This window comes from Equus przewalskii, chromosome 11 (genome assembly GCF_037783145.1).
Source record: "Equus przewalskii isolate Varuska chromosome 11, EquPr2, whole genome shotgun sequence".
Lineage (NCBI taxonomy): Eukaryota > Metazoa > Chordata > Mammalia > Perissodactyla > Equidae > Equus > Equus przewalskii.
This window is the reverse complement of record NC_091841.1, coordinates 782025-793817: the sequence shown is the minus strand read 5'-3', so window position 1 is coordinate 793817 and position 11793 is coordinate 782025. Positions and strand designations below refer to the sequence as shown.

General features: G+C 52.3%; 1 protein-coding gene across 3 annotated transcripts; it reads left to right on the top strand.

Moving 5' to 3' along the window:
* The first annotated feature begins 382 nt into the window (after positions 1–382).
* On the top strand, positions 383–11519 carry LMO2 (LIM domain only 2). 3 transcript variants are annotated; one of them, XM_070563781.1, is made up of 5 exons: positions 383–766; positions 1467–1689; positions 4008–4077; positions 5770–5985; positions 10539–11519. In XM_070563781.1, the coding sequence occupies exons 1-5, from the start codon at positions 496–498 to the stop codon at positions 10572–10574; spliced, it is 816 nt and encodes a 271-aa protein (XP_070419882.1). In that variant the 5' UTR covers positions 383–495; the 3' UTR covers positions 10575–11519. The 3 variants fall into 3 exon arrangements, with proteins under 3 accessions (XP_070419882.1, XP_070419881.1, XP_070419883.1); XM_070563780.1 differs by lacking the exon at positions 4008–4077 and having other exon boundaries at positions 607–766; XM_070563782.1 differs by lacking the exons at positions 383–766; positions 4008–4077 and adding an exon at positions 1208–1331.
* The last annotated feature ends 274 nt before the right edge of the window (positions 11520–11793 follow it).

Here is an 11793-nt window from a genome sequence, read left to right as displayed (position 1 = left end):
TGGCTTCAGACCTCACCCCCCATCTCTCAGGGCCGGGCCAGTCAGTGCCGTCTTTACCATGGGAACAACTGTCTAAGGCCGTGATCCAGACTGTTCTCATCTAACTGTGGATCCTGAAAGCACTTGGTCGTCTCCGCTGTGGGAGACTTGTGACTGGCATCACGAGCAAGGAGGCCTTTCATAATAATTTCAGTCATTTTCAAGGGCCTCCGACAAGGCCCTTAGGGACCCAACATTTTTCTCCCCAGAAGGGCAGCCGGCTGGCCTCCTCCTCTCCCCTCCACACTCCTCCCTCTTGCTAGAATTTGCCCTTGTTGTTGGAGGGGAAACCTGAACTCCAGAATCAAGTCTGGCTGCTTCCTCTGGCCCCGACGCAGAGCAAAACAGTCTCCCGAGAATTGCTCTTGACCATTGGGAAGGCGCATTTCTCTGCACAGAGTATTTCTGACCCTTCACGGGGGGCCAGTTTAACCGCAGGAGTCCAGTTTTTGAAAGATGCTGAGGGAGGGAATTCTGCCGCCAACAGACCGCGTGGTCCCTCCCAGCCACCCTCCCTCGGGGATTAGCTGCCCCCGGCGCTGCTCAGGCGGACCCAGCCCGCGCGCCCGGCTCGCACAGCCCGGGGCGCCTCCCTGCAGCGCGAACGCGGGCGCAGCCCACCGCCAGCAGAGCCGCGCCGTCCGGCCGTCCCCGCGCGCCCTGCCCGCGGACCTGGGACCTCGAACCCCCGACCGGCGCGGAAGCCCCTCGGAACGCTCGCTTTTCTGTATGTGCCGATTTCACATTCTTGTCTTTTCTTTCTTCCTGGAGCAGCCCGCTGGTTACTTTCAGTCTCAGTAACCAAAAGGGAAACGCCGAAGAGGGGAAGCCCTAAAGGATGACATAGAGGCCCCCGGCCGCCTCTCCAAGGAGAGGTGCTCCCTGCGCGCGTCTCCACGTCCCGGACGCTGGCCCCTTTAAGAAGCCAAGTCCGTCCTGACAGTGCTGCTGTTTGTATTGCTAATCCCCAGGAGCCCCGTAAAAGAAAAAAAAAAGGGGGGGGGAGGGGGGACCGGGCAGCTGTCTCTTTAAATGTGATTTCCTTCTATTGTATTTGAATCGTGATCAGGAAAAAGGAAATGAAACCAGAGACAGAGGGAAGCTGAGCGAAAATAGACCTTCCCGAGAGAGCGGGGAGCCGAGGAGAGGCGCGGTCCCCTCCCCGCCCCCGGGCCGCCGCCCCCCGCCCGCCCGCGAGCCCGCGCCGCGACCCCGGCCGGAGGTGCGCGCATCCCCGGCGGCGACAGCGCGCGGGCCGAGCCGGACGGGCGGCGGCGGGACCGGGATGGAAGGTTGAGTCCCGAGCGCGGCGGGCAGCGCGGCGGCCGCGGGGGCCAGGCTGCGCCCCGGTCCCGGTCCCCCGTCCCCGCCCCGGCCGCGGCGCGCCGGCCGCGCGGTGATTCGCTCTCTCTCTCTGGCGTTTGAAGGGAGCGCGGTGACTGTCCTTGAGCGCCGAGGGCCGAGCTCGCCGCCGGGGCGCCGGAGCAAGAGGCGGCGCGGGAGCGGCGGCGGCGCCCGAGCACCCGAGGGGGTCCGAGCCCCGGCCGCCGGCCGGCCCCGCGCCACAAAGGGAGCGCCCGCGCCGCCTGGCACGCCACCTCCCTCCCCAATGTCCTCGGCCATCGAGAGGAAGAGCCTGGACCCGTCTGAGTAAGTGCGGCGCCCCCGCCCCTGCCGCCCTGGGGGTCCGCGGCCTCGCGCCCCGGCGGCGGGGTGGCCGGGTGGCCGGGTGGGCGGCGGGAGGGCTCCAGGTGCGCGCCCGCCGCGTGCCCTTGGCTCCCTCTGCCGCGCGCGGGGCTCCCCCTTCCTCGCGGGTGACTCCTGGGGCCCGGAGCGGGGCTGGGCGGCGGGCGGCGGGGACAGGGGTCGGCCCGGCGCCCCTGCGGGCCCTCCCGGGACCCGGGACGCTCCCGGAGCCGCCGCAGGCCGCGAAGTTTACGCGGGAGCGGGCGCGGGGGGAGCTCGGAGGCGCGCAGGTGCGGTCCCCAGGGCGTTCGGGGCTTGCTGCCGCTCCCTTCTCCCCTCTCGCTCCTCTCGGTCCCCTTTCTCTTTGTCCACTTGGTCCTGGAAGGGGGGACATGCCAAGCAGAGGCCTCTCGAGCCCCCGACGGCCCTCGTCCCGGTCTGGTCCGCAGGTGGAGCGGCTGCCAGCAGCGCCGGGGACGGGCGAGTGAGGGGTGCGGGCGTCCACTCGGAGCCGCTCTGTCCTCCGGACACTTGAGAGCAGGTCACTCGGGGGTTAATCTGGATGCCCGCAACCCTCGCCTCGGGCCCGCCGCTGGGGGCCTGTGAAGCTGGAAAGTCAGTGCACCATTCCTTGCGGGGGGCGGGGGGGGAGGGGGGAAATCCTTCTGGGGAGCGAGTCTCCCGGCTTTTATCACAGTCTCAGAAGGGGTCGGGTCAAGGAATGGGCGCTCTTAATGAGCATGGGCCGCGTTTATTTTCCGACCCTCTTACGGGTTTGAAGTGTCCCCCGTTCGCAGCCTGTCCCTCCAACCCTGCTTTAGTGTCAGCGTGGGGAGAAGGGTTGTTTAAGATATCATTTTTCCCGTCAGCGCAAATGCCCTTTTAAGATTCATTAGCTGTCTGGTTTTGAAAATTTTTATTCCTTTGAAGTCTCCATCTAATCCTTTGAAGGGATTTGTTACACAGACCAAAGGAGCTGGTTAATGACTTGTCCATTTGTGCTTTTAAGAGCCATTTGTTTTCTTTTCTTTTCTTTTCCTGCTTGAAAGAATTGTGCTTTCTTGATTGAAGTCCCCCCGCCCCTCCCCATTTCAGCCTTCTGTGGTGTTTAGATACCTGGGTTTTACCCTCAGTTACCAGCATAAAAACTCAGCATGTTCTCATAAAACACAGGAAGCACGGTGAGCCAATGAGAACATAAACATCACTATTCAGTCTCGAAGCTTCAGACACCAGTTCTATAAGCAGCTAGGTTTGTGCTAACAAAAAACCAGCTTCCTTAAATTCTCAGGAGAAAAATAACACTCCTTTAAAAAAGTGTGTATCTATGCAAACACTGGATTTAGTTTGCTCACTTTTTTTTTTTATAAACCTAGAATTACAACTTAGCCCTGAGTTTTCAGAGCCTGGGCAAGACCATATAATACAATAAAAGAGTAAATTGGATGAATTGCCTTTGGTAGGTGCCTAATGCCTTTTCAATCAGTGGAACTTAGTCGCTAATCTTTTTATTAGAAGATAAATCTGGAGGTTTCGGTTCCCTGAAGGAAGTTTGCTCTTTTCAAATTTTGTGCTTTTTCACTGAGATTAGAAAATTGAAACATTCTAACCACGTAACACAGCAGGCACCTGCCGAAGGATGCTCATCGACTCCATCCCTCAATTCACTGTTTGCCCAGTGAAGACAGGCTCTAACTGATGATGGACCAGCCAGTTGAGAAATTTCTGCAGCACTTTCTTTTTCCTGTGTTTCTTGGAAATTGTCAAGAAATCATCCCAGAAACCAGGCTGAAGTGCATTCAGGTGTAATATTGAGATAGGCTCTAGGAGAGTATAAAATATTAATTTGAGGGGGAATCCCACTCAGTTATTGGCTGGGAACATCCACCAAAGATAATGTGATATTATCATTAATTATGGAAAGGTAGAGGGAACCGGTATGTTACCCTGGCCCTTCCTATCTCATCTCAGGCCGTCACAATAGCTCTTTTGCTAGCATTTCTACAGCAGACCACTATCCTACCAGATGCTTCACTGTGTACTTACTCAAAGCCAACTTGGGTCAGTCCCATCAGCATCTCCAAATTACAGATGAAACTTGCCTAGGCACATGCAAAGGAAACGTTAGACAGAAAGACAGCCAGAATTCTTGAACTGGGAGATTTCCTCTACCGTGCCATCAGTAGCCCTTACCTTACTGCCTCTCTGTGAGTAGCAAGAGCAGTTCATTTTAATTCCAGGTAGTTTTGCACAAGCTAAGTGCAAATTCTCCTCTTTCACAGTTGGCTGGCAGCATCAGCATCACGGTATCCAGCAGTGTTGAGGTTCCACAAGTGTGTTCAGAAGCCCGAAGTAAGACCGTGGGCTGTGGAAAGAGAAGAGATTCTGTTCTGAGTCAATGCACATGAAAATGCTGGGTATATTATTTTCAGAAGGGAGAGTGGAGTCCTTATGTGTAACCTGTGGGAACAAAGAGAAGGGAATCAGGCTTCAGTGAATTCTTAAAAAACTATTTAGTCTTAAATTTTTAAAAGAAAACTGGCTTGGGTTCCACATTTCCTTGTTCTAAAAGGAGGTAATCTCATCAAGGACCCTTATTCTCGACCTACAAAGTGTGGGCTTGGTTTTAGTGTTCCTAAATATCCATAGGGAGGTGCGCACTTTACAGACAGAGTCCCCTGAAGCTGTCAGACTGTGTTGTCAGCACTGGTACCTGAGCCTCATCATCCCTGAGTGCAATGGGGGCTGAGCTCTGTGGGCACAGTTCAGTCAGGACACATGGTCACCTGGTGACTTAGTGTCAGCTAGAAATAGGAAACACAGATGTATACCCTCAAGGTACTGAGGGGGAAACTCCCTTTGGGAATTTCACGGTTGGAAGCAGGTCCATTTTTAAAAACATAACAGATTTTTTAAAGATAGATTTGTGTTTGAGTAAGGCTCAAAAGGGCACTTGTTAATTGTTACAAATCAACAGGTGTTAGGTTTTTCCTGTTCCCCTTCGGTGCTGGAATCGTTCTTCCACTCCCTTTATTTTCTTTTGACAAATAAAGTTGTTTACTTTAAAACGGTAAAACCAAAATGTTCAGATTCCAGTTAAGCACAGTGAACTGGAGATGCTGTAGGACTTCTTATGAGAGAAGGCGTATCGTGCGCTCACTATTAACAATTGCCCGGGTGGGGTTGCAGAGTCTGTTTACTGGCCTTCCACTCTCATGAAAATAATCGCTGCCTCCTCCTCATTTTCTTTCCTAAACTAACTTTATCCAAATCAGTTTTGCTCTTGTAAAATGTTCACGTGCAGAAAGGTCTTTTTGATGTCCTTTATAACAGTGGCCTTCGCACCTGGGCTATTTCTCCAAGGATTTGTTCGGTAACAAGGATGGGATGAGGAATTGCTCTAAAAAAAGTAAAATTAAATAATGAGAATTCCTATTATATCCTGATGAAATTTTTATTTTGGAAAGAGAAAGCAACCTAAAATAATGTTTGGTCACTTTCTTCTTTCTTCCTCGCCTCTGCCTTTGTGGCGTTGGGAAGAGCTTGAGGTAGGATGGAGTGTAGATTCCACAGGGAATTTGCAGACTTTTAGCCCTCTAGGTAGTTGGCCATCCTGGCAGCAAGCGGCTCCTTTAGTCCCAAGCACCCCCTCTGGGGTCAGCAGCACCCTTGGGTCCTGGGTAGGGGGGTGTGGGGAGGAAAGAGAGGAAGAAAAGTGGAGATGAAGCGGAGAGCAGGAGGAGAGCGTGGGGAAGGAGAAGAGAGCAGAGGTGAGGGAATGGAGCTGGGAGGGGCCTTGGCTGGCTCCTGGTGCCCTGCCTTTGCTTCTTATGGCCTCGGGCTCGAGGGTATGAGGTCCAGCTCTCTCCTGCCCTGGCCAAAGGCTGCTGGGCCTCTCCGCAGTCTGGCCTTAGTTGTCCGTTCCTTTCTCCTTATATCACCACCAGGCCGTTGAGTGGGCTTCCCTGATGGCCCCGAGTGCTTGCTGACCCCAGTGCTGCCTCCTCGAAACCAGGTTGTCCTAATGCTTGGCCTCCTTTCCAGGGAGCCAGTGGACGAGGTGCTGCAGATCCCCCCGTCCCTGCTGACATGCGGAGGCTGCCAGCAGAACATCGGGGACCGCTACTTCCTGAAGGCCATCGACCAGTACTGGCACGAGGACTGCCTGAGCTGCGACCTGTGCGGGTGCCGGCTGGGCGAGGTGGGGCGGCGCCTCTACTACAAGCTGGGCCGGAAGCTGTGCCGCCGAGACTACCTCAGGTACCCCGCGCCCCGGGTCCCTGCAGCAAGGGCGGTCCGCAGAAGCCTGGGGCTGGCTCTGTCTCCCCAGCGCCTGTCCCTGCTGGGGGAGGTCCGGCAGCAGTGCTGGGTCCCGGCTGTCCCGTGCAGAGGAGGAGTTGGCGTCTCTTCCTGTTTGAGAAGCGTGTTCTCAGGGATGCATCTGTACATGGTAAAATACTAATATTTTAAAGGCAAGAGAATGATTAACGCAAAATTCAGAATAGTGGTTCCCCCTGGAAGGCAGGCTCGGGGACAGCGTTAGGGAGGATTTCGCGGGCCGGCCAGAGGAACTGGGAGTGCTGTAGGTTAGAAGTTAGAGGGTCTTAGGAGCTCATCTAATGCTTCTAAACATACATATAGGTTGTAAATGTCCTTTTGCATGGCCTTGATATTATGCAATGAGAAATTTAAAAATAGAGAGCATGTTCTCGCTCTGGCGCTCTAAGCATTTGACTGTCGCAGGGCCAAGGCCGTGGGGTCAGTTGTAGGTTTGAGTTCCAGCACTCTGCCCTCTAGCTCTGTGACCATGGGCAAGTCACTTCACCTTCGTCAACCTCGATGTCCTCCTCTGTAAAATGGGGATAATAATGGCACCTACTTCCAAGGAGGAGGGTGGAGTCGCTGTGGGAATACGTGTGAAGTGCTTGGTGCGGGAGTGTCAGACAGTTGTCAGCTCTCCTGTAACCAACCATTGTCTTTTCCTATCTGATGAACAAAGAGATAGGAGGGCAAAATAGGAACTCTACAGCGCCCAGGGAGGCAGGCCCTGAGGACATCTCTGACACTCTGCATCCCACTGTGGGCCGTGTGAATTTTCCGTCACCTAACGAGTTCGTTTGCTCAGAATATTCCAGCATATCCAGTTTCATATTAGCTGCTGTGGGGGTAACTCTGTGCCCTCTACTGTCAGAACTGCTCAACTGTGCAGCTGTCAGCTTTCTGCCGCCTTCCTGTCTGTGGAGCATGCAGCCCTGCTACATGAGGACCACCCAACCCAGTGATGCTTGTTCAGACTCCAGTGCCCGTGGCTGCCAGGCGGGCTCCTCCTCCCAAACCTGCCCTCAGAGCATTTTACACTAAAAAAAAAAAAAGGAAAAACTGCAGGCAATTCCACGGTGAAGGAAGCTTATCTGTTTACCCAGAGACTGACAGAATAAGCTTTTTTTACACAAAATTCCTTGATCAAGTCCTTACAAATTTGGTGGTTCAGAGAAAATAAGAAGAGAGAAATAAGTTTCAATGACTGTGATTATAATTTTGGTCATTTTTTTTATTAAGTTAGGAGAAAACAGAACCGGCATAAAGAAAGACCTGATTTTGCTTGCTGCCAGTTTGCCAAGGCAGTGCAGACAAGCAGCCGGGTGCATGATTCCTACTGGGCCCCTGACTCCGTCCCTGTCAAGTCATTTGAATCTTATTAAATGAAGTGCAGATAGAGGCCGGTCAAAGGGCCCAGCTTCTCCCCATCTCTACAGTTTTATGTAACATCCAAGAATAAACCCGGGGCTGCCTGGGCTTGTTAATCTTTTCCATTTTTAAAAAGGAGAGAAAAAAATAGTCTGGGAGAACCCAATGTTAATTAACTTGTGTCTTGGTGACATGAAATAATTCTTCCCCTGCTACATTCCTAGGCAACATGTTAATTAACTCTGGGTGAGTGCGGGCGTTTCCAGCCATCCTTTAATATTTATATTATTGTTATTAAAATGGGCAGGAGAAAGCTTAAGACGGACACCTCTTGACAGAGGAGAAAAATCATTTTCTGCTTCAGGATGGCCCTTTAGTCATGGACCTGTTTACTTGCGTTCTTAACGTATCTGGCAGTGTCTTTAAAAAGGCAAGTTGGAGGGGTGACCGAATGGGTGCTGTGATGGGGTTTTGTCCTTTTCTCCCCACGCTAAGTCCTTCTCCTGAGGACTTCCGGTGGCCGACTTGCCTGTTACAGGCCTTTTCACACATTTAGCCTCAAATATTCATGAGACCCCCATGCAGAAGCTAAACCCTGCAGTTGTGGCGTTGTGTTGTTGGAAACCTAACAGCAGCTGTTCACGTCGGTGCCTGGCCTGGATCGCCTTGGACCCCTCTTTAGCAATTTTTGTCTGCAGTGTCCCCCCACGCCCAGTGGTTTTACTTTCAACAGCCAGCATCTTCTCCATTAGGGCTGGCATCATGCCCCTCCCCCAGACGCCCAGGGGCCCCAACTTGTGACGGGCACTGCCCGAGCACCAAAGCCTTGCCACCTGACCTGGAGTTCAGGTCCCCTGGACTGAGTCCCAGGGTGGTCAGGCCGGAGCTCCCTCTAAGGTCTTGGCCTGAGATGCCAACTTTGCTGGCTTTCCTCCCCTCCCCTTCTGCTTCCCTTGCTGCCCCCCTGGTTTCCCCTGAGAACACATCCTCACGTCCTCACCTCAGGATCTGCTTCCGGATGTCCAGCCTAAGGCAGCAATTCTTGGTGCGAGAGGAGGATACTCAAGGCAGACCTCGAGTCCTGGTTTATTTACTCTAAGTCAGATCTCAGAATCCTGGAGGTGAAGGGGCTGCAGAGGCCTCCTGTTTCAGCGTCCGTGTCCCGGCTTAAGACCGGAAGCCGGGAGACAGGATGTCATTTGCTCCGGGGTACCTGGCTAGCTAGAGGTGACACCGGACCTGAGCTTGTCTCCCAAGTATTAGTCCTTTCTCCTTCCCTCCGTTAGCTGCCTGATGTGTGTTGTAATTTACCCCCGACTTCCCTTTAATAACCGCTCTCCTTCGTAAGGCTCACCGCCCCAGGCAATGGCTGCATTCCACGCGCACTGTTTGGGGAGTTGTTTATCCGTCCTCAGGCCCAAATTCGACTCACTGAACAGTCAGGGAATCAGAACTCTTTCCATGCCATGACCTCCAAGGTGGCAGTTCCCCACAGATCTCCCATCTGCTACGTTGGGATAAATGTTCTCCCCCAGTCGTGAATTTGATCCCTGGTGGTGCCTTGAAAACAGTCGGAGATCGTCAGATGGAGAGTGAGATTCAGAGGGAAATAGCTGGCCCTGGCTCTCACAACGAGCTCTCTGCCCACAGACCACATCTCCTTGATTCCATTAATTTTGCCCAAATGTTTCAAGATTTGTCAGCTGCCCTCGGCTCCCCTACAACCTCTCAGAATGTCCCCGTTGATCCTCTGCTGTTCTGAAGCTAACGAGAACTTCCAGTGGGAACAAGCATCTACCTGAAAGGGTCCTGAGGTCTGATGTGGAAAGGATCTGCTAACATGCGTGTTGTCAGGCACGTGGGACAATGACTTCCTGTAGGAAGACTGGCACAGTTGGGAACACCCCCGAGATGTGTCAAAACACCACCAGTGTTGGCTTAGCTCTTGACTGTTGGTGCTTTGACGGGCTCCGTTCGATCCTTCTAACAACCGAGCACGGGAGATGTTAGGATCACGGCCATGTCACCAGCTCAGAGGAATCAGAGGTCTCTCGAGGTCACTCAGGCACTCAGGGCTAGTCCTGGACTGAATCTAGGTCTTCTGACTCCAATACTTGTGTTATTCCACTCTTGCAAGCTGATCCTCAAACTTCAGCCTGCATCAGAATCGCCTGGAAGTTTGATTCTCATTGACACACAGACTGCTGGGCCTCACTCTGAGTGTCTCGACCAGGGGGCCTGAGAATGTGCATTTCTAACAAGGTCCCAGGTGATGCAAATGCTGCTGCTCCCAGGACCACACTTTGAGAACCACTGCACTCGGCTCCATTGTGCTGCATGTGCATCTCGACACTGAATATTGCTTGAAGTAAGTGGCCGATCAACTGGGACTTAGAAGCATCTTGCCTTCAATGTCAGAAGAGAAGTTTCCCCTGAGATTCATGCCAAGGGGGCTGCGGGGATCTTGAATTAAGATCTTCATTCAGTGTGGAGAGACACTCTTTGTTTCCAGACCTCTGATGCATGAGCAGCTGCAGCACGCATTTTCTGTTGAACTCCCTCCGTCTTCCAGAAACTGGGACCCCAGCAAACAATCGTGCAGAAATGGCCTTTGTAGTTTATGGAGAAATTCAAGACCACCCCTCCCCATGGGTGGAATTAGTGGCTATTACAAAAAATTTGGGAGTCTCACAAAGATGCCCATTTTTTCGCATCCCTGGTCTGTTCCCTCTGAAAGGGCCCCGGGGGGTTCCTCCAGCTCCTCATCTAAAGTGGAGCACACAGTTCATGCCTGACCTCTTAACTCCCAGCGATTCAGCTGAGGCTCTTCCCCAGAGGGGGTGCCCGGGGCAGCCCAGCCGTGTGGAGAGAGGTTGCTGCAGGCAGGGAGAGCTCCAAAAACAGATGAGTTGTGCCAGACACAAGTGCCTCGGATTGTGGTTTCATCCCGGGGTACCCTCTCCCTTCTAGGAAAGACTCTATGAGTCCGTCTGTCTGGACCCAGCTCCTCCTTGCTTCCTGACTTCTTGGGAATTCAGCCTGCTTTCGGGAACCCTTCCTCAAGCCCTTTCTTCCAGTATTGTCTCTGCCACTGTCTTCTTAGCTTTCCTTTCTTTTTTCCCCAGGCTTTTTGGCCAAGATGGTCTCTGTGCATCCTGTGATAAGCGGATCCGTGCCTACGAGATGACGATGCGGGTGAAAGACAAGGTGTACCACCTGGAATGCTTCAAATGTGCCGCCTGTCAGAAGCATTTCTGCGTGGGCGACAGGTACCTCCTCATCAACTCCGACATAGTATGCGAGCAGGACATCTACGAGTGGACTAAGATCAACGGAATGATATAGGCTAGAGGCCCCACCTCTTTGCAGAGGAGTCTCCCTGAAGTCGCTGTCTCCGTGGGGTCTTCACTCTTAAGCACTTTGGGGATGTGAGGGTGGATGAGGCATATCCGAGGGGATGGTAGACCCTAATTGGGCACAAAGACACAGCATCCAAGTGACAATACAAAGGACGAGACTTAAATGTGACAAAATGACTGGCCTTTAGGAAGAACTTATGGCCAATGGCCACAGCCTCTCCTTAGTAACTGGCGTGGTTGGTAAGCTGGGGTGTGAGCAGGTGCTGTGCCGCCATGATGGAGCCACGTCTGCACATAGGGAGTGTTGTGGACAGCCTGTTAGGACTTCGACCCTTGAAATCTAGAGATGTGTGTTTGATTTCTTTTCTTCCTGGCTTTTATGACAACCCTGTTCTGGTCACTGTCTTCCACACAAGGGAAGGACAGAGAGGAGAGTGGACGTCTTTTTTTCTTGGCCGCCTACTCAAGGCCTTCAGCCTTGGACCCAAGGGAAATGCATGGAGACACATTTCAGTTGATAATGGAAACTGCAACTTTTAGCTAAACAATTATTTAAAGCAATGCTCATGAGTCACTCTTTTTAGACACCTTAGTTTTGAGGTGTGGAGCTCCACAGATTGTTTCTATACAAATGTAAATCTAAAGAAAAGTTGTTCAACTATTTTATTATCTTAGATTATGTCAAAGTATTTGTTGTGTGTAGTTAAAAAAACTCTGCAGACAATAAAAACGACAGACTAAAATGCAGTGTTGTTTGTTTGATAATAACTTACAATTTGGGATGGCAGGAAAATGGCTTTTTCCATTGTAAAGGAGAAGTAAATAAGCAATTTACTCTTAGGTCACATAAGAACTTCCGTTTATTGCTAGAGTTTATACGACGCAGGCACATGTCTGTATGACTAACAGTTATATAACGGGTCATCATGCAGCTGAGAGGGATGTAGAATAATTAAATTGCTATTGTAAATGTGAGTCTCCCTTCAGCATCGTGTGGAATGAAGGGAAGGCAAGATCACTG